The sequence below is a fragment of the Hemiscyllium ocellatum genome, unplaced genomic scaffold, assembly GCF_020745735.1.
Source record: "Hemiscyllium ocellatum isolate sHemOce1 unplaced genomic scaffold, sHemOce1.pat.X.cur. scaffold_1199_pat_ctg1, whole genome shotgun sequence".
NCBI lineage: Eukaryota > Metazoa > Chordata > Chondrichthyes > Orectolobiformes > Hemiscylliidae > Hemiscyllium > Hemiscyllium ocellatum.
The window spans coordinates 1-27,628 of NW_026867707.1; the positions used below are offsets into that span (position 1 = coordinate 1).

Here is a 27,628-nt window from a genome sequence, read left to right on the forward strand (position 1 = left end):
CTCTTGCCCTCCCCTCCCTCTCTCCCTCTCCTCTCTCGCCCTACCCTCTCTCACCCTATCTCTCACTTTCCCCCCTCTTCTCCCTGCTCCTTCACTCTCTCCACTTTCTCTCACTCTCAACCGCCCTCAATCGGTGTCTCTCTCTCTGCCCACGTCCCTCCGTTTCTCTCTGACTGAATCTCTCTCCCTCCTGTCCCTCCCTCTCGGACACACTCTTTCTCCCTGCTCCTTCCCTCCCCCTCTGACCCCGAGACTGGAGTTGGGGTGGGGTTGGTCGTGGGGCTGCGTGTGGTGGGGGTGGGGTGGGGGTGAGATGGGGTAGTGATGGGACTGCTGGAGGAGGCAGAGACGGGCAGGACGGAGAGTGTGAGGGTGAGGGGAAAGTGAAGAGTGGAGGCAGGTGGAGAAACCGGGGTTGTGGCGGTTGGTGTGAGAGGGAGAACGAGGGAGAGTGAAAGGGGGAGGTTGTGAGAAAGAGTGAGTGTGCAGGGAGAGAGAGGGAGAAATGTGGAGTAAGAGTGGGGGAGATGAAATGGGGAGGGCGGGTTGGAAAGGGGGTGGGGAGGGGGACAGAGGGAGTTAACCCCAGCTCCTGAGCTCAGGGCGCGGTGCCCTCCCCTTCCCTGAGGACCAGGACTTGGGGCTGAGTCTGTCTCTCTCCAGCTCAGCTTCTCCAACACAAAGACACACAACAACATCGGTCCCTCTGCTGCTCGGCACGCTGTAATCAGCATTTTTATTGGTTACAAATGGAAGCGATGGATACAGTCAGTGGGATGGTGCCTTTTCTCACTGGCCCCTGAGTTGTGAGAAACATTGAAATGTTTCCCTGTATCCCCCCTGGGGGATAAGGAGGGACAAACCAGCGCTCCCCTCAGTCTGTTACCATAGCGACAGGCTGCTCCATCGCTGAAACACTGAACTGAAATGAGAAAATCCCGGATGGTGTGATTAATGAGGGAATTTGATGGATGGATGGATTTGGGTGAAGGGATATTTCAGCACATTCTTCAGCTGCTGCCTGAACTTAGTCTGGGTCACGGCATAAATCGCGGTGTTTGTGCAGCAACTGAGGAGCTGCAGCATGAAGCCCAATTCCTGCACAAACCAATCGAGATACAGAGGGGTATCCACAATATCCCACATCCGTCTCCATATAGAATACAGCATTAATGTTGACCATAACAGGATGAAATTGGCCGAGATCACAAACAGTAAAATGATGGATTTTTTTCGGTTTCTCATTTCAGTGTCAGACTGAGCGTCCCCATTGGTGTGAGCGCGGAGTCTCCTGCGGGCTCTGCTGGTCACTAAAATGTGTCTGACGGTGAGAACATTGAGCAGCAGAATCAGGAGAAATGGGACACCCGGGGTTAGAATGTGGTGGAGGAACTCGATTGTGACCCAGACACTGGAGAATAGAACAGCGTCTGTTACATCACAAAACCAGGGGAGGTTCCCCAGCCAATACCGAGCCGTGAGCATAAAATACCAGGAAATGTTCTTTAAACAGCTCAGCACAGTCACTGCTCCCAGAACCACAGCCGCCGTTTTCTCACTGCAATATATACTTTTCAGCTTCTGGCAACAAATGGCCACAAACCGATCAAAGGTGAAAGTGACGGTGAACCAGACAGAGCAGTCAGTGGCTGCATAAAGCAGGACGGCGTGGATATTACACACGGGGACGGAGTACCTCAGGAAATAAAACTGTTCCTGATAAACAATGGGAATGTGTCTCAGGATCAGGTCGAGGATAATGACCAGGAGATCCGCCGCTGCCATGGCCCCCAGGTAACGTCTGACACATGGAGACAATCCACAATCTTTATAAAGCAGGACGTAGATGGTCACTACGTTAACTGTGAGGAAGGAAAACAAACCCATTATCCATCAGCCTGGAGGCAAAGGGACCCGTTTGATCGGGGACCCAGTGAGATTTTCAAATGTGTCCCTGTATTCAGGGATTTATTAAAATAATTGGAGCTGGAATAACAAATGGGAAGGTCGGAATTACTGACAAAAATGTGACATAAACCACAAGAAACCCTCCCTCCCCAAACACACAGAGACACATCCATAAGGACAGATGGTTTCTAGAACATTCCCAAACACTCGATCACTCGAGAGCAGACACAGGTCACTCCTTCCCAGTTCCTAATACGGAGGGTGGGAATGTTGCTGTCCTGAAGGATTCTCTCCCAGTTTCCTGAAGACAAACGGAGTTTGGGAATTTCTGTATTTTGGTCTAAATTGTGGTCGATCCTGTGTCGTGGAGAAATGTAAACGCAGGGAAAACGTGTTCATCCCTTTAACTGCCTGAGGGGCCTTCGGAACAGTGTCTCCTTCTCCCTGGAACGGGATCTCTTCCCTCGGGATCTTATCGTTTGTTCAATTCACTGACGTCCGGCCGTTCACAAACAAACAACGTCAGGGACAGAACGTTCCGGGGAATGTCAGTTATAGAATGTCAGGGACAGAACGTTCCGGGGAATGTCAGTTATAGAATGTCGGGGACAGAACGTTCCGGGGAATGTCAGTTATAGAATGTCGGGGACAGAACGTACCATGGAGCTCCGTGACCTGTCCATCACCTTTCCCCCCATCCTACCCGCCCAGTGTGGGGAAACTTGCAGCCCATGCTGGAAGTGACAGGACGTACAGCTCCCACCCATTTACAGCTCCATATCTCCATTGTGCCCTGACAAGGGGGTGCTGTGGGTGTGAACATCACTGCCAGAGATAGATGGCGGGGGAATCAGTTTAAATATCACCACATGGGAGGGGTTTGGGGTATAGACAGAGAGGGGGAGACTGAGAGACATCGTCATGGAAGGATGTGTTCCCAGGTTTCAGAATGCTGAAACGTAGACACTTCGATCGCATCCCGTAACATGAGCCAGTCTTCCCAGGAAAGATGGAAAAAAGGGAGATTGGTGTGAGGTGAAATGATGGAGAGTTTTGGATGAGCATTTGTTCTACAGCTTTGTAAATGGGAGCAGTTACAACAGAATCTCTGACGCACTGGGCTGATTCTAACAATAATTTGCTTCAGTGTCATTTTCTTTGAGTGTGACAGAGAGATTATCTGTACGAGGCCAAGCTAGATTCCTGGTGCTATCTTATCCAACTCAACTCATTGACTACCCCCACACCCCTTCCCCACCCACATGGTGTCCCTCTCATTCAATGCCAGCCCGATTCTCCCACCCGTCATGGCTGGAGGGACTCACCATCGCCTGCGTGTCCCTGGATATTCCGTGACCCCTGGCACTGGTGCCAAATTTAACAAGCCAATGGGTACACGGCTGACCTTTCTCTGTTAGAAGCTGCCCTGTACAGTTTACCCCGAGCAGGGCAGATAAGGGCAGTTACACCACGGTTTGTCGACAGGATCACGGAGGTCCTGGTGGATGGGCTAGTACAGAGGGTGACCATTCCCTTCCCAGAGGGAGCCACACCACCAGACCCACCGAGCATGGTCTGAGCTCCCCACCCAGCTCAGTGCAGTATCTGCGGTCTGAAGAACTGCCCAGCAATACAGGACATGCATCAATAACCTTCCCCGCTCTGTCAGGATAAGGGTCACTGTATTCTCTCTGCTCCCTCACACTCACCGTATATCTGTTATAGCACTGACCCCCCGAACATGGCTCATGCTCATATACACGCAGCGCTCTCTGTTCCTGCAGCCCCTTTATAACGGCACAGCCTGTTTAAACTGTCTTTCTTTATCGTTCATACCAACGTGCATCACCTCACACTGCCCTGCATTGATCCCCATCTACCAGCGTGTCACTGTCCTGTTAGAGTTCCACACTGTCCTCCATAGACTTTACAATTCTTGCAGGTTTGGTCCCATTTACAAACATTAAGATTGTCACAGTGTCACAGTCCCCATGAAACAACTGAAATCCTGCCCCACACACACACACATGAAATACTGATATATTCCCGCAGAGTCGAATAATGACATACTGTCAATGGAGCAACAAAAATCCTGACATATACGAGACAGAGTAGATGAAATATTGACAAACCACAGAGCAAGAGAAATCCAGATAGTTTCCACTTATCTATATTCATCAGGGTATAATGGGTTGAAGTTGGAAGTGTGTACTGTACCTTTAAGAGAGAGTGACTGCTGCTCTGAACTGAGAGCTTACAAGTACCTGTGATATGAGAGGATGGCAGACCCAGAAACAGTATATTACTGTAGAGCTGGAGTCGGGTTATAAGCAGTTAAGAGATAGAGGGTCTTTCAGTTCACTTTCAGTGTTAAAAAATACATTGTTGTTTTTATTTAAACTGTGGAATTTGGGAGTTCTCTCTCACTCATATTTTAACAGTTTACGAGGCGAATTCAGCATTTATTTATGTTTAGTTTAAATTACCAGATGAGATCTATGCTGTGTCCTAACAATTACTGTGTGTGTATCTGTGTGTCTCTGTGTGGGGCAGGTCTGGCAGTCTCTGTGGTGCTTAAAGTGATGCAATGCCTCCCTCTGCTGGCCTCCACACGCCACTGCACAGACATTGGCAGAGGGTGAAAACCAACAGGGATTCATTCAGAGAGGGGGAGGGAGAGGGCAGCTGCTCACAGCACCATCCAAACTGATGTCTTATCCATGTACTGATCTAAATGTCCTTTAAGCATTGTAACTGTCCCTGTTTTCACCACTTGCTCTGCAAGTTCATTCCACACGCAAGCCAGCTTCTGTCTAAAATAATTACCTCTCCTGAATTTTGTAAATCTTTTTGCCTCGCACCTTAAAATATCCCTCAGTTTTGAATCCCTAACTCTAGGGAAAAGCCATCAGCCCTACAGCTTATCTGTACCCCTCGTTATTTTATAAACCTCTGCAGTTACCCCTCCATCTCACACTCTCCAGTGAAAAATGTCCCAGCCTATCCAGCCTCTCCTTATAGCTCAATCCCTCCATTTCCAGCAACATCCAGGTTAAACTCTTCTGAACCCTCTCCAGCTTAATAACACCAAGGTCAATGATATCAAAGTGAATAGTCAATGTATTTTATAAGGGGGTAGTGGAGACCAAAACTAGAGGACATGGTTGTAAGAGGGGAAACATTTAAAAGTGACCTAAGGGCAGCTTTTTCACCCAGAGGGTGGTGTGCCTATGGAATGAGCGGGCAGGATGTCCAGACTGGACACAGTATTCCGGTAGAGGTCTCACCAATATCCTGTACAACCACAACATGATGTCCCAATTCCGATACTCAAAGGTCTGACCATTGAAGACAAGTGTGTTAACCACCTTCTTAACCACATTATCTATATGAGATGCAACTTTTAAAGAATTATAACTGATGGCCGCGGTCTCTGTTCTACAACACTGCCAAAGGCTCTATGTTTAATTGTGTAGGTCCTGCTCTTGTTGGATTTACCAAATCCAATACCTTGCATTAATCCAAACTAAACTCCATCTGCCACGCCTCGGCAAATGAGTGATATTACCACCTCCTCACCTTCCCCGTTTAATTTTAAAATGCCCACCCCTCTCCAGGAGGCCTGCACACTCCGGCCTTGATTTTCACAAAGACCCTGAACTTGGTTTGCCTTGTGTGGTTAGAGGGAGGAGGGACGGATTGCAGACACAGTCAGTGGGGAGGAGAGGCTGGACAGTAATCAGCGGCCTGGTATCATTTCATGGTTTTAGGCAGAGGGTAGACACACGTGAGAGTTGGGTTATACTGATTGGTGTTCTGGGACCAGAAATTATGGTCTTTCTTCTTGTCTGGTGTTCAGTAATAAACATGTGTTTGAGAGCCTTCACTGGGCAGAGTGTTTCTGCAGGATTTCTGTCCCTAATATTGCAGACTACAGATAATAGTGATTAAAGATGGTCATAGTTAATTTCGATCTTGCACTTGTTTAACAAAACAAAATGTTTTGTGTAGCTCAGTAATGGTAACCTGATTATAATAAATCCCAACCGAGCTGAACGCTGCCTCTTAAAATGTGACCCAAAATCTGGGTATAGTAGTGTCGTGGGTAGTGTCCCTGTCTCTGAGCCATGGCTCTGGGTTTGATTCCAATTACTGAAATTGTTTGGTAGTGTTCCTAGCTCTGGACCAGAAGGTGTGGAGTCATGTCCTGCCTGTTGCAGAGGTATGTCACAGCATGTCATAACAGGCTGATGAACAAACCCACAGGAGAATAATGTTACAGCTTTATGGGTATTGCCGAGTGGTGCTCGTGTCCCTACCTCCGGGCACAAAGGTCTAGGTGTAAATCCCACAGAAATGTCTCCTAATATATCTGAACAAACTGATTAAACTGGTTTAGAATTGTGACTTGATGGAGAAAGAATAGGTGTCGGTGTTGAATTTCAGCATTTATCCCGGGATTATTGAAAGTACAGCCATTCGTGTTGATTGAAGTCACATTTCACAGCAATAAAGGTATATAATATCAGAACGGTCATGGATAGGGTTTGTAGTCAAGGTTTTTCCCCAGGTTAGGGGCATCCAAAATTAGAGGACATTGGTGGAAAGTGAGAGGGGTAAGATTTTGAAGACGCCTAAGGGGCAGCTTTTCACACAGAGGGTGGTGTGTGTATGGAATGAGCTGCCAGACGAAGTCGTGGAGGCTGGTACAACTACATCATATAAAAGGCATCTGGATGCTGACAGACCTGCCGAGCTTTTCCAGCAATTTCTGTATTTGTTAAAACAAAACATTCATTTTAACACAGGTATCTGTGTTAGCTGTTTGGAATCAGAATTGGCTGGCCAGCAGAAGACAGCGAGTGGTAGTAGAAGGAAAATATTCTGCCTGGAAGTCTGTGGTGAGTGGTGTTCCACAGGGCTCTGTCCTTGGGCCTCTACTGTTTGTATTTTTTGTTAATGACTTGGATGGGAGGATTGAAGGATGGGTCAGCAAGTTTGCAGATGTCACGACGGTTGGAGGTGTCGTTGACAGTATAGTGGGCTGTTGTAGGCTGCAGCGGGACATTGATAGGATGCAGAGATGGGCTGAGAGGTGGCAGATGGAGTTCAACCTGGATAAATGCGAGGTGATGCATTTTGGAAGGTCGAATTTGAAAGCTGAGTACAGGATTAAGGATAGGATTCTTGGCAGTGTGAAGGAACAGAGAGATATTTGTGTGAAGGTACATAGATCTCTTAAAATGGCCACCCAAATGGACAGGTTTGTTAAGAAAGCATATGATGTTTTGGCTTTCATTAACAGGGGAATTGAGTTTAAGAGCCGTGAGATCTTTATGCAGCTCTATAAAACTTTGGTTAGACTGCACTTGGAATACTGCGTCCAGTTCTGGTCGCCCTATTATAGGAAAGATGTGAATGCTTAGGAGAGGGTTCAGAGGAGGTTTACCAGGATGCTGCCTGGACTGGAGGGCTTATCTTATGAAGAGAGGTTGACTGAGCTCGGACTTCTTTCATTGGAGAAAGGGAGGAGGAGAGGGGACCTAATTGAGATATTCAAGATTATGAGAGGCATAGATAGTGTTGATAGCCAGAGACTATTTCCCAGGACAGAAATGACTAACACGAGGGGTCATAGTTTTAAGCTGGTTGGAGGAAAGTATAGAGGGGATGTCAGAGGCGGGTTCTTTACACAGAGAGTTGTGAGAGCATGGAATGCGTTGCCAGCAGCAGTTGTGGAAGCGAGGTCATTGGGGATATTTAAGAGACTGCTGGACATGCATATGGTCACAGAAATGTGAGGGTGCTTACATGAGGATCAGTGGTCGGCACAACATGGTGGGCTGAAGGGCCTGTTCTGTGCTGGACTGTTCTATGTTCTATGTTCTATGTATTCTGAATACATTAAACATTTTATGTTTTCATGACGCCGGGACATATAAAAATATCTTCAAATTGACAGAGACCATTTTCTGCTCAGGGTATGGCTCTGTGTATGACAGCAGCAATGATGCACCGACATGGAACAGGGAATGTGATGGAGACATAGTTTGGACAATGTACAAGGAGACCTCACATGGTCCAGTTTGGGAGAGAATGACATTATTGTGTGATTCAGCTCAGAGAGGGAGAAAATGTCATCTGCCCGAGAAGAAACGGCCTATTGCACTCTTTCTCTCTCCTTCATTATTCCTCATCACAGTAACATGTGCGAGCTAAAACAAAACTCTACTGTCATCATTACCATTCTTATTTTTATAGAATCCCTGCAGTGTGGAAACAAGCCCTTCGGCCCAACAAGTCCATACCAACCTTCCAAAGAGTAACCTTCCCATGGCCTTACAGTTACAACTGACTAGTGCACCTAAAGTAGAAATCTCTGAACACTATGGACTATTGAATTATACAGCTTTGGGCTGTGGGAGGAAACGGGAGCACCCATCAGAAGCTCACGCACGCAAGGGGAGAAGATGCAAACTCCACACAGATAGTCGCCGAGGCTGGAATTGAACTCATGCCCTTGATGCTGTGATGGAACAGTGCGAACTACTGAGCCACTGTGCTAACCTGGAACCTCCCGCCAGCCTAATGCAAAGGGAATTCAGCCAAATCCAACTCTCCCAGGATAAAATCCCATTGCTAGCAGCTGTGTGAGTACAATATCTTCAGAAGCAGAATAACATTTTGGACAATCTCGCAATTTTTCCTTTTGTCATTAGTTGCACTAATATTTGGACAAGGTTCTTTCAATGTGAAATTGCAGAATGTGTGTGTGTGTGTCAGTGTTTTTAGAAAGGGAAATATGGATTCTTTATTTGCAATATCCAAACAGTTTGCCATTCATCATTCCATCATAGTTGGAGTCACATTGCTCTGGATCATAAACGTGTTGTTTTAGCAGATTAAAGAAACTAGCCTGACTTGTTCCTAAAACTGACCCTGACCCAGTCTGAGACCGATATCATCGGCTATATCACCGACCTGGTTACATTTAACATTTGTTGTGAGCAGTGGAGGAGTGGGACTAGAAAAGGAAACAGTGACCCGAAAAGCCGGGGAACTATAGACCGGTGAGCCTGATGTCAGTGGTGGGTAAGTTGTTGGAGGGGATCCTGAGGGATAGGATTTAGATTAACATTTGGGAAGGTAAGGGATGATCGGGGTAGACAACGTGGCTTTCTGCATGGGAAATCATGTCTCATTAATTTGATTGAGATTTATGAAGAGGTGACAAAGATGATTGATGAAGGCAGTTTGGTAGATATTGTCAATATGGACCTCAGCAAGGTGTTCATTACATTCCGATTGGTAGATCAGTAAGATTCGGTCACATGGGATACAGAGGAAGCTAATCACAATTGGCTTGAAGGAAGAGGGGTATTGTTCAGACTGGAGGCTTGTGAGCAGCAGTGTGCTGTAAGAATCAGGACTGAGTTCACTGCATTTCATCATTTATGTCAAGGATTTAGATGTGGATATTGGGGCCATAGATAGTAAGTTTAAAGACGACATCAGAAAGGTGCTGTAGTAGATTATCTCAGAGTACAACGAGACCACAAATAGATGGAACAAAGGGTCAAGGAGTGACAGATGAAGTTTAGTTTAGATAAATACAAGGTTACGCATTTTGGGAAGGTACATCAGGGGAGAAATGATACACTTAATGGTAAGGTCCTGGTGAGTGTTGTGAAACAAACGGACATAGGGCTGCAGGTACATTGTTCCTTGAAAGTGGAGTTGAATGCAGACAGTGCGGTACAGAACACTTTTACAAATTTGCCTTAATCAGTCAGAGCATTGAGTATAGGAGTTGTGGTGGCATGTTGTATCTGTACAGGATGTTGGTGAGGCCACTGTAAGAATACTGCGTACAACTCGGTTTTCTGCAGAAAAGATTTACATGGATGTCCCAGGACTGGAGGTTTGAGCTTTAGGTAGAGGTTGATTAGTTTGAGGTGTTTCTCCCTGGGGTGTCAGAGGCTGAAGGGTGACATTATAGAGGTTTATAAAATCATCAGGGACATGGATATTCTGAACAGCCACGTTCTGCTCCCCAGGATAGGGGAGTCCAGAACAGGAGAGCATAGGTTGAAGGGGAGAGGGCGAATGATTTAGAAGGGACCTGAAGATAAATGTTTCACACAGAGAGTGGTGTGCGTACAGAAAGTGCTTTCAGAGGAAGTGCTGAAGGCAGTTACAATCGCACATTTAAAAAGTATCTGAAAGAGGAGGGATATTGGCCAAATGCTGGTAAATGGGACTGGATCAGATTTGAAATCTCAACAGAGTGAACAGATTGGACTAACGGGTCTGTTTCCGTTCTGTATGACTCTCTGATTCTATAAGAGGGATAACGAACAATTCTGAAAGTACCGTTCAAATCCGAATCCTCTTCACTGGAAGTTTATCGTGCCTCTACGTTCACATTGATTTAAAGTTGCGTTAGTGAAATATATGACAGAGAACTGAGTCATGGATAATGGGACGCAGACAGGAAAGTGGGGCTGAGACCCCAACCTGATCAGCTAGAATCTTAGTGCCTGGTGGAGAAGGTTCAACGTATCTAATGACTCACTCCTGTCCCTCAATCCCGTGGTCCTGTGTTCCATTCAGCCCATTAAACCTGTTAGGCAGGAGCATTTAGAGGCTACTTACTTCTATAACCTGTTGCACAGAAACAGAGGAGATCATTCAGCCCTTCAAGACTGTCCCACACCCGTTGAGGTGATTTGGGAAATGTAATTGTAAAACCCAGGCTGGGTATGAAAGAGGCCCCTCATCTCTCTTTACAGAACTTCCCCTCTCTGAAACTTATGCTCAATTAGCTGGTCATATTGTAGACCCAAATTCATGATGAATACAGCCCCCATATCTCACCCAGCGATGGCTCACAAAATCCTCTGGTCTCCCTGACGGCAACATTCAATAACAGAACATTCATGAAAATAACACCCACTAACTTTCCAACAACAGAATGTGAGAACATCAGACACAGGGGCAGGTCGTTCACTCCCCAAACCTGCCTTGTCCTCCACTAAGATCTTGACTGATCTGCTCTTGGTCTCAAATCCTCTTTCATACCCAATTCATCATCGCCCTCACCTCTCTGACAGGACACAAGGGGTCAGGTAAAAATGACTGGCCCTGATATCAAGGCTTCTGTTGACATCAAGGAGCTTAACAAATCTGAACTTAATGGGAATCAGAGAAAACTCTCCAGTGTTTGGAGTCAAACATGACACAAAGGAAGATGTTCACCATCTCAGTCCTGGGTCACCTGTTTGGAAAATCCTCAGGGAAGCTTCCTCTTCACAAACATCTTCAGCTGCTTCATCAATGTCTCCCCGCCCACACCCTCCCCACCATAAGATCCGAAGTGGGGGTGGTCACTGAGGATTCCACAATTTGACGCCCCCGTCAGCTCCTGAACTGGACTGTGTCCATGTGCAGCAAGACATGGACTCCATTGAGGCTTGTGCTTTTAAAGAGTCCATAACATTCATATAAAGGATTGCCACAGTAAAATAAGAGATCATTCCGCACCTCTCACTGGTTTCACAGGAATATGAGGAAGTCGTTCAGCCCATTGATACTATTGGAGAAGAACAGGGACAGCCCATTCAGTGCCATTAGATTACTTACAGTGTGGAAACAGGCCCTTCGGCCCAACAAGTCAACACCGACCCGCCGAAGCGCAACCCACCCATACCCCTACATTTGCCCCTTACCTAACACTACAGGCAATTTAGCATGGCCAATTCACCTAACCTGCACATCTTTGGACTGTGGGAGGAAACCGGAGCACCCGGAGGAAATCCACACAGACACGCGGAGAACGTGCAAACTCCACACAGTCAATCGCCTGAGTCGGGAATTGAACCCGGGTCTCTGGCGCTGTGAGGCAGCAGTGCTAACCACTGTGCCACCGTGCCGCCCGTAACGTATTTATATTGGACAAGTTAACATATTACTCAGGAAGAGAAGGATTCTAGTGTGATGGGCCACACCAGAACCCCTCGACAATATTTGAAGGCGGTAGCCTAGACTCTAATGTTTTCTTATTTTAAAGAAAATGTAAAGTGTCTGTTCCAGATGCAATGTGAGTGGTCAAACAACTCGGTGTGAAGCATAACACCATTTATGTAAACACGATAGATGAAATAAAACCAAAGAAAGAAGAATTTAGAATAACGTATTTATATTGGACAAGTTAACAGAATAATAGATCTAGGACCTAATACTAATGAACTGTTCCAATACTGGAAAATCACATGAACACAACCCTTGGCAAAAAGGAATATTCAGACACTGAATGACACAAATATTTCTCCAATTCCGGATTTAAAAACAGCACCAAGAGAAAGTCCATAGAGAGTAACTGCCAGGAGACATTCACTAAAGTTTTCAACTCGGTGGAGACCCCAATAATTTCTGATGTTACTGAGAAACCAAAACCCAGAAATCCTAATCTGTGAGAGCTGACCATACCCATTCCATCTGCATTAAAATAAACCTAAGGCCTCACTAGTTATTTACTCAAGTGGTCCTAACAAGCCAGCTTGGTAACAGTCATTCAATCTCTCTCGTAAAAGAAACCAGAACAAAATAACCTCTTAAAGCTATAGCATCATCACACTAGTCAGCACATCGAGCTGTCATACAGGAACTAGGGATAACCAGTCAGGCCCTTGGCCGTGTCCAATCGGACGAGGAAGAAGCCAGTCAGTCCCTTGAGTGACTTACACAGGAACAGTAGGAGGCCATTCCCACCTCAATGCACTTACACAGGGGCAGAATGAGGTAATTGATGCTGATTCCTGATGAATGTCTTATGCTCGAAACGTCGATTCTCCTGCTGTGCTTTTCCAGCAAACCACTGTCTACTCTGATCTTCAGCATCAACAATCCTCGCTGTCTCCTAACTGATGCTCTAACGTGGTGAACAAGTGGAGCAGAGGCTGCACAGACAGACTGCTCCACGTTGTTCTTCTTAGCTCCGTCTGTCATGATACACACGTGGGACTTTAACGTGATTTTCTCGCGGTAAGGAGGGAAGCCATATGTGTTGTGTGAAGTCACAAGAAGGCACCTTCCACCTCCGAGAAGCCAGCCTTGTGTTCTCTGTGTAGCGTGGAAGTGGATGGGAATGGCTACCTGTTTCAGAATGAAGGTATTGTGGCTGCTGTTGTGTATTGTGAACAACATGGCGTTCAGTACAGATTCACTCGCCGGCTGCACAATAACGTGGGGAGAGTTAATGTAGGCATATAAACTATTAGGAAAGTCACGTTAGACTGATGTATGGACTCTCTAAGTTCAAATAATGCTGATCTTGTTCATGTTGATCTTGTCTAGTGCATGTCCTGTTCAGTGTAACCTGTGTGCCTTACTCTGTCCAAGTCTATTTCCACCCTATGATCTGTCTGGCCATGTTTACTATGATCTTCCTCCACTGCTCATAAATAAAGTGTTTCCCTGTACTGAGGTACACATGACAATAAATCAAACCAACCAATCCTGGGTAAAGTATGGAATTTCTCACCCTGTCCATGTCTCTTTTGGAAGTAAGTGATCGCTGTCACTCCTCGTGTTTAACGTCACCGTTTCTTCTTCTCTCACAGCTGTACTGATTAAACACTCAGCTTCTTCACTCTATCCTCGTGATACCATCACCCGTGTCTGTGGTAAGGAGATCATTCCTTACAAAGGAGATCAAATCCGTAGGGAGTGTCCCAACCACGCTCTCAGCAAGGCCCTACAACAGCAGGAAGATGGCATTACTTATGTACTTGAATCATCTTACAATGAAGGACAGCATACCACTGACTGCACCCATTACTTACACAGGGTTTGATTCAGAGCAGTCAGCATAGACTTGTGAGTGGGAGATCATGCTTCCCAAATTTGTTAGAGTTCGTTGATGAAGTGACCAAGCAGGTTGATGAGGGATGAGCAGTAACCATAGTCTCTATGGATATCAGTAAGGCCTTTGATAAAGTTCCACAGGGCAGGCTGCTCTGGAGAGTTACATCTCGTGGAATGCTGGGGGAACCGGCCAATTGGATACACAGTTGGCTTGATGGTAGGAAGCGGAGGGTTTAGTGGAAGGGTGTTTGTCAGACTGGAGGCTGGGTCCATTGCTGTTTGTTATCTATGATTTGGTTGAGAATGTACAAGGTATGATTTGTAAGTTTACAGATGACACTAAAGTAATTGGGAGCATGATCAGTGAGGAAGTTTATCAGAAATTGCAGCAGGACCTTAATCAGGCGGGGAAGTGGGCCGAGAAATGGCAAATGGAATTTAATATAGATGCGTGAGGTCTTGCATTTTAGAATCTCAAATCAAGGTAGGAGTTGCACGGCGAATGGGAGGGCCTTAAGGGGTGTAGTGGGCAGAGAGACCTTGGTATGCAGGTGCACGGTTCTCTGAGAGTGGAGTCACATGTAGACAGGGCAGTGAAGAAGGCATTTGGCACACTGACATTCATCAGGCCGGACATTGAGTATGGAAGTTGGGAATTTATGTTGCAGTTATACAGGACTTTGGTAAGGCCGCACTTGGAGTATTGTGTTCAGGTTTTGTCACTTTGTTATAGGGAACACGTGTCTATCTCCTAAGGAAGTTATTACGGTACCTTGCTGTGGCAACCAACAGGGTACCCTTCGTTTTTCAGTACTTCCCAGGAGCTGAAAAACTATGCCATGTTCTTCGTGACCTGCAACACATTATCAACGAGGATGAGCACCTCACCAAGACCTTCCCCACACCTCCACTGCTTGCCTTTAAACAACCGCCAAACCTCAAACAGATCATATGTTCGCAGCAAGCTGCCCAGCTTTCAGGACAGCGCCATACAACCCTGTCATGGTAGGCGCTGCAAGTCCTGTCAGAATGTGGACATGGGTATTACCATTACATGTGAGGACACCTCCCACCATGTACGTGGCAGGTACTCATGTGACTCAGCCAACATTGTCTATATCATACATTGCAGGCAAGAGCGCCCAGAGGCATGGTACATTGGGGAAACCGAGCAAAGACTATGGCAACAGATGAATGGGCACCACACAGCAATCAACAGACAGAAGTGTTGCCTCCCAGTTGGGACACTTCTGCGGTACAGGACATTCGACCTCGGACCTTCGGGTGACCATCCTCCAAGGCAGACTTCAGGACAGGCAACAGCGAAAAGTAGCCAAGCAGGGGCTGATAGTTAAGTTCAGTACCCATAGGGAGGGCCTCAACTGGGCCCTTGGGTTCATCATACTACAGGTGACCACCATTGCACTATATACACACACAGACACACTTACACACACACAAGCACACAGAGTCACTCCTATACACACACATACACACGGACACACATATACACAGACACACACAGACACTCACGCACACCCTTACAGACACACACACTCCCATACTCAGACATGCATCCTCTCAGAGACTGAGACCACTCTACACTCATGCAGGCACATATACCCTCTCTCTCACAGACACTCGCAAACCCCCACCCCAGACACATACACACTACCACACTCACACATGCACCCCCTCACAGAAGTAAGACACTCTGCAATCACTGCACACACATGTACACTCTCTCTCACACTTACAACCCCCCCCCCAAGCCACTCAGACATACACACAGACAGACACAAAGACCCACATGTGCACATACATTTTGTGGGGTGAATTTGTACTTGCAGAGTTACATTGCACTTTGCTCAAAAACAGTAAAACTCTGTTATCTGACTTTTTAGGTTAGAATCGATCTAAAATCATGGCATAGACAGAGAACACAGGGCGCTAACACCTTCTACATATTGTGTAACGAACCCAATTGTTACAGTTAACCTGAGAATGCAACTTTAAAAAAAAGGTTTTTTGATTTACACACGGAAGAAGCTAAACTATCATGGTTTTCGAACAGATGAAAGACTCAACAATCAAGGTAATTTTCAATGTGTAGTTTCAGTTACATCATACTGTAATTTTTTGCTATAAATGCTGTGCCTTACAATTTTGTCCCCCACAATCACCTGAAGAAGGTGCGGTTCTTTGAAAGCTAGTGTGCTTCCAATTAAACCTGTTGGACTATAACCTGGTGTTGTGTGATTTTTAACTTAGTACACCCCAGTCCAACACTGGCATTTCCAAATCATGATTACTGTGAAGTGGAATCATATTAATCGTTCTCCAGTACTCTGGCACCTCGCCTAGTCAGATTCTAAACAAAATTAATGTTAGAGGTCATCTCGCCATGGGTTATTCATGCTCTTCTCAAGCATTATTGTGAGATTTTCTCTAGATCTCCCGTTATGCATGTGGAGTAGAGAAGGACAATGATTTTAGACAATGCTGTGTATTACCCTAGAGAGCTTGAGACTGCCCTAAACTGGGTGGGAACCTTTCAGCACCCTGGTAATGTTTTTGCTGCCTCTGTACAGGATCTTAGTGAGATGACACTGGAGTAGTGTGTAAAGAATTTTTCTACTCAATGAAGAAAGTGTATTGTTATATTGGAAGGAGCTCAGAGATGGTTCCCTCAACTGATTCCTGCAAAGAAAATGTCTTAGGATGGAGAGATAGCAGGAAAGTGGTACAGAGGCCGCGATAACATCAGCCATGATTGTATTCAATGGCGGAGCTGGTTCGAGAGGTTGAATTCCTGACTGATGCTCCTCATCCATACTCAGCCTTTCGACCGTGTTACACAGTATAGAGGGAGGACTGTCTATCAAACAGGAAGCAGGCTCTCCGGATAAGTCAGTCTTAATCAGTTTGTCAGAATGTCACCAGTGGAGTCACACAGTGACCACTGCGGGGACCTCAACTATTTACAATCTATATCAATGATCAGGAGGTTAGAACAGATATCCAGATACTGAGTTTGGTGATGTCGCTTGGATAAGCAAGAGATTAAATTATCAAGAGAGGGTGGAGTGTCTGCAAATAGATACAGAAAGTTCAAGGCAATGGATAATAATTTGGAAGGAGCAATACAACATATATAACCTGTAATTTCATTTACAGGAATAATGGAAGGCAGTATGTTACTGAAATGGAGAGGGATTACAGGACTCAGTGATACTGGGTATTGGGGGATTCACTGAGACCCGTTCGGACATGGAAGGTTTTGCTCCATTCCTGATCGTCTGCTCATTGACACTCCAAGTGACCACATTGCTCTCCGTACACATAGAATATTTTGATGTGGTTGGTTGGTGGTGGGGATGGTGTTTTGAAATGTGTATCAAGGGGATGGCCTTTATCCAAGATACAATTATTCCTTTCTACATGGAGACCCGTAGACGATGGGAATGGCTGCCTGCTTCTGAATGAAGGAACTGTGGCTGCTTTCAGGACAGGGGTATTCACCAACATAATGTATTGTGCATGGACACACTGTAACATTAATAGAGTGAGAGCTCCTTCAGTTCCTCTACCTCTCCCCATTTAATGGCTACTCTGCAGATTCCATATACACCTTCGGGAATCCCACTATACTGGGAAAATAAAGATACACCTGACAGCTTCCCGCTGAGGGAGAAGCAATGTATTGACCTCATCCACCATATACATCCTCCATCACTGAATGGTGACATTGATGTTGAGATACTGGGAGAAGACGGAGCTGTCACCGACTCCGGCCTGGAAAGTTTCAGATCACAGAAGCTGAATGAAACCCTGACCCTAATAGCCACCGGCAGCCCCGTCTTCCCCCTGGCGTGAAGCTGCAGGTCGTGTTGAAGAAGGTGACACTGCTCTGTGACCAGATCCGTGTTCAGTCCAGATCCCCTCACACTCTGCTCCTGGGTTAAGTGTAACTTGGGAAGCTGTTCCTGGAAAACCCGGGGTGGATACAGCAGATCCCTTTCCCTACACACACTCACTCCGTGGTTTCAGAGCTTCCCCTGTCTGCAGCCTCTGTTCCATTTGGTGTTCATGTTACACACCCAGATGCTGATACCATAGTCCCCATGCTCCATCCAAAGTTGGGTCGCCAAATCCTCCGGTCTCCCTGAATGTCTGAGGCAGCTCAGAGCACAAGCCCCAGCAAACCATCCCCAGCAACTCCACTAACCTTTCAACAACAGGAGTCAGTCAGAAATCCCTCGGCTTCAAATATTGTGGATCAGACCAGATCCCCGCAAAACATTTTAAGAAGGCCACATAGACCCAAAATATTCCTTATTTGAAAGAGAGATGTGAAGTGCGTTTTCCAGATATGTTGTGACTGGTCAAAGCACTCAACATTAAGCCAAATATAATCTATTCAAATGCTTTAGTTAAAGCACAGTCAAAGAAAATTTTGGGATAGCTTATATGTTGGTACACTTACACAAACAATAGATACCGTACCTTCTTGGTATACGCTGCTTGGCACAAAGATAAATTCAAATACAGATTCTTACATGCAATTTTTTGATCTAGGAAAAATCAACATCAACAACCATCTCAGAGAGAAAAGCAGCTAGGGATCATGTATTGAAGCTTCGAACCCTGCTGGGATCTCCAACAGCTTCTGAATGCTGCAGCCAAAAACAAAACGAGAAACCCTGGTCTGGGAGAGCTGGCCACTGCCCTTCATTTGTTATAACCGTTTTAACAAAACCTAAAGGTCTCCTCAGTTATTTACTTAAACTGTTTTCAGACAGCCGTTCCGCACCTCTGCCTTTAAAACCTCCCTTTTAAAAAACAAGAGAAAATAAGCTTTTTATAGTGATAGTATCCTCACAACTCCACTTTTAATAAAATGATCTATCAATATACAAAGATGGATTCATTTTAGATCTCCTAATCTTCCTCTATTTGTAGCAGGTAGAAAGGATAGTGAAGAAGGTGTTTGGTATGCTTTCCCTTATTGGTCATAGTATTGAGTACAGGATTTGGGATGTCATATTGCGGCTGGACAGGACATAATTAGGCCATTGTTGGAATATTGCATGCAATTCTGGTCTCCTTCCTATCGAAAAGATGTTGTGAAACTTGAAAAGGTTTAGAAAAGATTTACAAGAATGTTGCCAGGACTAGAGGATTTGAGCTACAGGGAGAGGCTGAACAGGCTGGAGCTAATTTCCCTGGAGAATCGGAGGCTGAGGGGTGACCTTATAAATGTTCACTCAATTATGAGGGGAATGGATAGGATAAATAGGCAAAGTCTTTCCCTGGGGTTGGGGAGTCCAGAACTAGAGGGCATAGGTTTAGGGTGAGAGGGGAAAGATATCTAAGGGGCAATCTTTTTCGCGCAGAGGGTGGTACGTGTATGGAATGAGTTGCCAGAGGATTTGGTGGAGGCTGATACAATTGCAACATTTAAGAGGCATTTGGATGGGTATATGAATAGGAAGTGTTTGGAGGGATAAGGACCGGGTGCTGACAGGTGGGACGAGATTGAGTTGGGATATCTGGAGGCATGGACGGGTTGGACTGAAGGGTCTGCTTCCATGTTGCACATCTCTATGACTCCGTAATTCTATGACTGCAATGTTTATATATTATATTGACTCTGAGCATGTAAATGTTCACAACGAGATTCGATTTGAGTCATTTTACTCATGCCACAGAATGCCTTTGTCTTTCTTCATCCACGTCTCCAGAATGTGTCAAAACTTAGTTTTCTCGCCCTGTCAACTGTATAATTTCAAATTGAATGGCAGCAATAATCAGCTCAATCGAAACAGACTGGCATTTTTTCACCTGAATGTCTTCAAACGTTTTATGGGGTCACGATCAGTGATAAAGAATTGTCTCAGGTATGTTATTCACAATTTAAATGCTGAAATGTTGTAACACCAACACCAAGCTCAAGGCCTCCTTCCCTATTGTGGAATAAATCTGTTGATGTTTGCACTGGATACTCCAATCACACGTTACATAATGGAGCACTTCTCATCTCTCCAACAGTCCTTCTGAATGACATAGCTCCTCATGTCTCAGAATAAAAGAATTACATACATCTGTACCTCTTCATGCTGAAAACCCTTACCTGTTACTCCTGGCCTTGGCCAGTAAACCTTACTCTTACAGGTAAATGTTTTATGAAGATCTCCCACATTCTTCATAATCTCTCACAGAAACAAAACTTTGATTTCTGAACCCAATCATCATCATCAGACATTTAAGCTTCTCATCTTGCCATCTCTCTGCTCTTGCACACGAGTTCTCACGACGGCAGGAAGTCAATTGTTAACCTTTTCCAAAATAAGAATCTCTCTAAGAGTGCCATGGCTTTGCTTTGCTTTTAATACTAATACCCACCTTTCAAAATTACTTTGTTTGATTCTTTCAAACTCAATGTGCATTTAACGAGGGAGGTTTTTTTTTAGATTCCAGAAACGCTGTCTGCAGCTTTTGGCGCAAGCTCATATGCCCTTCAGATGGCTTTCTTCACCTCCTCATACTGGCCAGATACCTCCACTGATCGGGATGCAAATACCTACCAGCTCTGTGTGGATCAACTAAATCCACAGGGTCACTGATCACTGCATTTATTTAGCCACTTTCTCAAATGAAATTAAAAATGCTTCCCCATCCTTCTCATCAAATTTAGACAATGCCTGGGCATATTTAAACAGAACCCCATCAGGCTTTTGGCTACTAAAGGGTTGCTCATACTCACTATCCTCCTCATCCAGCCTATGATCGACCTTCATCTCCACCTTCTATGTCAACTTTCCTCTCTAATTACTAACTTTTGAAGTTGAAAATCTCTGGTTTTCTTCTCTCTCTTTCTCCCTTTCTCTTTCATTTCCTTTTCTTTTATTTCTACTTCTCAATTTAATTTAACTGGTTTCAATTCTTTCTCATGTTCAAGGCGCCTCATTTGAAATTGAATTCGAGCCATTTCCAAAGATTTGATGGCGGTTCCATCATATGTAATTGCTGAGCTATAGCTGTAATTATCTCTCATTTTCTCACAGACAAACACAACCCCAACTCCAGCTTGTCTGTCAATTCCTACAGCTTTGCCTTTGTTACCTTTTGTAAAGCCCCCAACTTCACTGCTTCCACACCCAACTAACTCTTAGTGACTGAAAGAATTTTGAGACACAAAACACGTTTTAAACCAGCCGAATTCAACATCCGGAACAACTACCATACATGACTTTTGAACCCAATAATCTCCGTTGCATACTCTCCAGTGTCCGCATGAGAGTATTCCGGATGCTCTGGTTTACTCCAACAATCTAAAGATGTGCATATCAGGTGAATTGGCCATGCTAAATTGTTTGTAGTTTTCAGGGATGTGTGGGTTAGATGCCTTAGTCGGGGTAAATGTGTAATAATAGTGCAGAGGAATGTTTCTGGGTAGTTCACTCCTCGGAGGGTCGGTGTGGACTTGTTGGGTCAAATGGCCTGTTTGCATATTGTAGGGATTGTAATTCAAACCCAAATGATTTGAACCAGACAAGAGTCCACAGTTAGACCAACCAGACTGCCTCGAACTATTTCAAAAAATTAGCTTGGATGCCAACATTTTCTTATTTTAAAGGCAGATGCGAAGTAGAATTTCCAGATGTGATGCTACTCGCCAAACCTCTCACTATTAATTAAAACACAATATATTTAAACACTCTAATGAAAATCCATACAAAATAAAGAGGATTTTAGAATAACTTCACTATTGGAAACCTTAACAGAACAAGGATACAAAACCTTCTACAAATGAACTATTCCACTATACTAACATCACCTAAACACACCCCATGATAAAAAGGAGCATTCAGGCAGACAGTTCTCCAATCCAGGAGGAAACAGCATCAATTGAAGCTTCAGAGAGAATAGCAGTTAGGGATAATTTACTAAAATTTCCAACCCTTCTGGGACACAAGCACCTAATGACTTACAGCTATAAGGAAAAAACTAGAAAGCCTGGTCTGTGCGAGCTGACCATTGTTACTACTATTTATTTAAAACCCAAAAACCCTGAAAGTTATTTACTTGAGCCGTTTACAGTAGGCAGTTTGGATTAAGATCTCTTGTTAAAAAAAGAGAAAATAACTTTTTTAAAAATGAAATGTGACTGCATTGTCACACAATTTAGATGCCTGGTCCTTTACTCAATGAGCTTCCCCGTGTTACTGAGCGCAGGGTCACCTGAGTTGGCAAACACAGGTACCCTCCAAGTTACAAGGATGTGTCGCATAACTTCTGAAACACGCCTGTCCATGGGCCATCACGTGGGACATACCGGGAAGTGAAAAACAGCCTGACACACACCATTTCATTGTTTCTGAGCTTCACAATGCAAGCACTCGATACAAAGCATAGCCAAAACCCAAGGCCAGGGACAGATACAGAGGGACAGAGATTCACATTAAAGACAGAAACAGACAGTTAATTAACTGAAAAGATGGTGTGGAAATATGGGGAAAAAAGACAGAGCAGCGGGACTGACTGGAGAAGTGAGATTTTCGAGAGTAAAATTACAAGAATGAGAACATTGAATAGAGGCATTTCAGATCAGCTGAAATGGTTTGTTACATCAAATTCTGAATCTGCTGGACAGAACACCACCAACAACATAAACTGGGACAAGATGACAGCCCAGCATGGAGGGCTGTGCAGACCATGCTAGTGTGTTCCTCAGTAAACTGCAGTATCTGCCCAGTATGGAAAGCATTGCAAACTTTACGATCATATGCTAACTATACTTGCATCACATGACTGCCTACAATGGGAAGGTTTGCTCTATCTGCGTGTATGTGTGTGTTCATCAGAGAATGAGGGAGAGTGTGTGCGCGTTCGCGATTGGCGTGGTTGAATGCGAAACTCAATGATTGAGAAGGAACGCACATGCAGGAAACTATTTTAAATGCGAACAACTGGCAGGCTTTTATTTAATTGAGAGAGAGAGAAAACGAGAGAATTTTCATGGACAGATGAGGTAAAGTGTTTGAAAATGTTAAAATAAAGGCATTGCCATAAAAATAGCAATATATATCTGTGTGAACATGAATGACAGATGGATGGGAGGTTGGTGTGTGTTCGAATCAGATTTGCTTCAACAGGGTTGAAGCCGGGGCGTCAGCAGCAGATTATTAACTTCATTAAGACTGTATTTTATAACTCAAAGTTCTAACAGGAGATGGAATAAGTCAGTGAGATACATTGTGGAGTGGTGAGTATTTCAAAGTAGAAGTGGTCAGGACATGGTGTCAGGAATCAGCTCATGTTCAAAGTGATCTCCCACTGTTATGACTCGTCTGCTTCAGCTGCAGACATTGGCCAGGCATGGGATGGAAACACTGGAAGGAAGTGGAGTTTGTAACCAAAACAGTAGGCAGTGACCTCCACGCTCTTAATACTTAAATAACAAAGGCAAAGATACAGTATATTGCGGTTATCCGCTGAAACTGAGTAGGTCAACACACAGACCCATGAGTAACATTGCCAGAGCAGAGGGAGGCAGTAATTGAACACCTTCATTGATGTAGTTAGTAGTTGTCTGTAGAGTAAATATCTGGATTCAGAGTTTCAACAGGAACAATAATAGTGACAAGAAGTGTAGACTATGTGAAAGAACAGTAATACAGTCATAACTAGTTTATAGAAAAAAATGGACAGTGACACTTACCAGGAACACCAATGATAGCCAGGAAGGGATAATAAAAATATTGAATAATGCGAAGAGCGTAATAGATCTTCGACGATAATAACAACCAATAATATGCAGAAAGACGCCAAACATAATCGGATAAACTCCTGTCTATTGTTGGAATATTCCAGTCTAATGTTCTCAGATTCTGATCCATTGTTGGAACATTCCAGTCAAATGTTCTCAGATTCTGATCTCTCCTCCCCCTCTCTCTGGATCTGCTGATCCCTGTCAGTACTGTCGTTGATGGTCTCGCTCAATTCATGGAATAACACATTGAACGGCGCCCAATTATCATTAAAAGATGGAAACCCTCCATTGGGATAATTAGTATCCATCGAGACTGGCATTAATCACAGTCACTGAACAAATAGGATCAGTTAACCAGTTCCATACATCACTTTTCATATCACTATAAAGGGGAACATTTACTGGTTTTGGATGGAATGGATGAGGGTGCTGAGAGATGGACCATAAATCTTTCAATGTTTATTTCTTTTTCCTTGCATACGAGATTATTAACAGAACACTGCATGGGTCTATATGTGTTCCACTCTGTTTATGAAAGAAAGCAGTTATATATAACAGATCGGCTACATAAAAAAAAAGTCGGGTGGGCAAGTTTTTGATACCTTAACCCAAAGTACGGTACTTACTAACCAGTGTGAGGCTATTCCTGGTTTTAATGCCCTGTTATCAAATCCTTTCATGACCTCGATACAGAACATTGAGACTGCTGCTTAGGAACAGGCCAAAGCAATTCTGTCCCTACGGGCCTCTTATAGAGGGATAAGAGAAGGCCATTCAGCCAATATTAGCCTGTTGCTACTTGAAAAAGTGGCACTCTGGAATATTAGCACATTTTGCCAACAAAATCATTCAAAATAAAAGGATTTGTCGCTGCAACTGTATAAGGTGTCACTGAGAGGGCACCTGGAGTTCATTGTTTCTGTAACTGAGAAGGGATGGACCTCCATCAGGTACAGTTTAGTGGCTTCTCGTATTCCAGGGGTTGATGTGTCATTTAATGTCTCGTGGCTGTTATACAGGGACAGGAGAGTCCCATGCAGTCTCTCGATCCTGTTACAGAGGGGCAGGAAGTGTTTGTTTAACATTTCAAGACTGTTACGGATAAATATTACGTTTAAAGTAGTTATGGAATAGGAAACACCTGATGTAAACAATAACGTTCTAACTTTGAACAAGGCTAATTTTGAAAGTGTTAGTCGAGCCCTGTGAAAGGCTAATAGGAATACTCGATTTGCAGGGAAAGTGATGGTTGGTAAATGCAAGGCAATCAGAACTTGGTTTCAGAGAGTCCAGAGCCAACGTGTTCCCATTAGTGAGAGGGACAAGGCTGGTGAGTGCAGGGAGTGCAGGGTGGCTAGATATATTGACGCTCTGATCAAGGTAAGAAAGGAGGCAGATGTCAGGTAAATAGAACTGAAATCAAGTGGATCCCCAGAGGATAAGGGCAGTAAGTATATAGTCAATTGGCAAATCGGGCTAGAAAAATGTGAAAACGAGGTGGCTTTAGAAATAAGGTTAACGAGGTATCGAAGAAATTCTACAAATCTTTTCATGGCAAAAGATTAACTAGGGAGAGAATAGGGCACCTTAAAGATCAGTAAGGCTACCTATGTGTGGAACCACAAGAGATGGGAGGGATATGAAACAAGTTTTTCTCCTCAGTATTTAATGTGGAGGGAGTTACAAGAGCGAGAGAATGAGGAAATATATAGTGATATCTTGTCTATATTACAAGGACGTGTTGGACATTTTAAAACACATAAAGGTGAACAAATCCCTGGGACCTGATCAGTTGTATCTCAGACATTTGTGGGAAGCTAGGAAAGAGATTTCTCTGCATTTTGCTGATATATTTGTACCATTGATTTCCACAGGGGAGGTGCCAAAATCCTGGAGGGTTGCTAACATAGTGTCATCATTTAAGAAAGGAAGGAAAAACCATTTAAATATAGATCAGTGAGCCTGACGTCAATGGTGACTAAATTGTTGGAGGAGATTTGGAGAGAAAGGATGTTTCCGCATTTGGACAGACAAGGACTGAAGAGGGCTTTGTACATTGGAGATCACGTCTCACTGACTCGGTGGAAGTTTTTGAGGAAGTGATGAAGATGATTGATGAAGGCAGGACAGTGGATGTTGTCTATATGGAACTCAGTAAGAAAACCAAAATGTTCTACACGGTAGACTGGTTAGCAAGGTCAGACTGCCTGGGATCCAGGGAGAGTTCAATATTTAGATCCAACATTTTCTAAAATATTGGAGACAGGGCCTGACACTGGATATTTGTTCAATGAACATGGAGATCTGTGACCAGTGGTGTGCCACATAGGTCAATAGTGAGTTCACTGCCTTTTGTCACTTATGCAAATCATTTGCATTTGAGAATATGAAGTATGGTCAGTAAGCTTGTAGATAACTCCAAATTTGGTGGTGTAATCGACAGTGAAAAATGATATCTCCGAACAAAGGGAAATTTGATTAGGTGAGCCGAGGGGTGGCGGATGGAGTTAAAGTTAGATAAATATGAGGTGTTGAACTTTGGCAAGACAAATCAGGGCAAGATATGTAGGTAGGGTTCTGTCGAAAGTTGCCACTCAAAGAGAACTCAATTGAAATTATCGAATCCCTACGGTGAGGAAACAGGCTATTCGGCCCATCGAGGCCACACCGACCCTCTAAACAGTATCCTACTGGAGAAACCTCTACCCTGTCCCTCTGAGCCTGCATTTCCCATGGCTAATCCACCTCGCCTACACATCCCTGGGTACTTGTGGCAATTTAGCATGGCTAATCTACACTTGCCTGTATATCTTTGTACGGTGGCAGGAAAACATAGCACCGGGAAGAAACGCACACAGACACGGGGAGAATGTGCAAACTCCACACAGGCAGTCATTCAAGGATGGAATTAAACCCAGATCGCTGCGCTCTGAGGGAGCAATGCTAGCCACTGAGCTACTGTGTCACCTGGTGGTGCAGGGTCTCAGTTCGTTGAAAGTGCTGTCACAGGGAGATAGCGCAGTGAAGAAGGCACTTGGTGATCTTCCCTTTATTGGTGCGTGTTTTGATTCTATGCGTTTGCAAGACATGTTGCATCTGTCCAGGACATGGGTTTGGCCACTTTTGTAATATTGCCTTTAATTCTGATCTCCCTGCTGTCGGAAAGATGTTGCAAAGGGGTGCAGAAGAGATTTAAAAGAATGTTGCAGGTGTTGGAGGGTTAGAGTTACAGGGAAAGTTTGAATACGCTGGGGCTATTTTCAAGTGTTGAGGCTGAGGGGTGACCTTAAAGAAGTATGTAAAATCATGAGGGGCACAGATAAGGTAAACAGTCAACGTCTTTATCCCAGGATAGGCGAGTCAAAAATTACAAGACAAAGGTTTAAGGTGAGAGGGGAAAGATTTATAAAGGGAAATGAGGTACAACACTTTCAAAGAGAGACTGCTGTGTTTATGGACTGAGCACCCAAAGGAGGTGGGTGCAGGCAAGCACAGTTACACCATTTAAAAGGCATTTGAATGGGTCCGTGTATGGGAAGGGTTTAGAGGGATATGGGCCAAGTGCTGGCAAGAGGAACGAGATTAATTTAGGATATTTGGTCAGAATGGACGAATGGACCGAAGGGTATTTTTCCGTCCTGTACATCACTGAGACTCCTTTGCCTCTTGAGTGTCTCACACAGGAACAGGAAGAGGCTATTCAGTTTCTGAATTCTGTCAGTCAGCTTGTTTGCTCAATTACTGACAAAAATACATCATTCAGATTTTGATGGTGTTTTACAGAAACAGGAGAAACGCTTTTAGTCAAGAGAAGCTGTTAGGAATGAGAAGTGGCCATTCAGGCCATCAACTCCATTCCACAGGAGCAGCAGGTGAGCACAGAGCTATTGGAGCTTGTTAGTCAGTAGCAAGAGGAGGACATCTACTTTCACAAACTTGGGATTAGGAGGCATCACTCAGTTGCTCAAGACTGGGACACAGGAGTCAGTCACTCAACAGCTCAAGATTGGGACACAGGGACAGGAGGGAGTCACTCAACAGCTCGAGATTGGGACACAGGAACAGGAGGCAGTCATTCAA

The 27,628-nt window shown here is 44.5% G+C and overlaps 1 protein-coding gene across 5 annotated transcripts; it reads left to right on the plus strand.

The window, feature by feature from the left end:
* Positions 1 to 1,336: 1,336 nt before the first annotated feature.
* Positions 1,337 to 16,017, plus strand: LOC132809443 (uncharacterized). 5 transcript variants are annotated; one of them, XR_009642314.1, is made up of 6 exons: positions 1,343 to 1,477; positions 1,579 to 1,794; positions 6,717 to 6,809; positions 8,170 to 8,558; positions 14,906 to 15,183; positions 15,678 to 16,017. XR_009642314.1 is itself a non-coding variant. In XM_060822560.1 (4 exons), exons 1-4 carry the CDS (start codon positions 1,379 to 1,381, stop codon positions 15,059 to 15,061), a joined length of 564 nt encoding a protein of 187 aa, XP_060678543.1. In that variant the 5' UTR covers positions 1,340 to 1,378; the 3' UTR covers positions 15,062 to 15,301. The 5 variants fall into 5 exon arrangements, 3 of the variants coding, with proteins under 3 accessions (XP_060678544.1, XP_060678543.1, XP_060678542.1); XR_009642315.1 differs by lacking the exons at positions 6,717 to 6,809; positions 15,678 to 16,017 and having other exon boundaries at positions 1,338 to 1,477; positions 14,906 to 15,301; XM_060822560.1 differs by lacking the exons at positions 8,170 to 8,558; positions 15,678 to 16,017 and having other exon boundaries at positions 1,340 to 1,477; positions 14,906 to 15,301.
* The last annotated feature ends 11,611 nt before the right edge of the window (positions 16,018 to 27,628 follow it).

What these genes read in the sequence shown, in the direction of transcription:
- LOC132809443 (XM_060822559.1), top strand. Translation starts at nt 1,379, where the DNA reads ATGTGGTGGAGGAACTCGATTGTGACCCAGACACTGGAGAATAGAACA. An exon ending in GCCGCTGCCATGGCCCCCAG is followed by an intron (nt 1,795 to 6,716) that starts GTAACGTCTGAC and finishes ATTTTAACACAG; the next exon opens with GTATCTGTGTTAGCTGTTTG. An exon ending in ATTCTGCCTGGAAGTCTGTG is followed by an intron (nt 6,810 to 8,169) that starts GTGAGTGGTGTT and finishes TTATTTTTATAG; the next exon opens with AATCCCTGCAGTGTGGAAAC.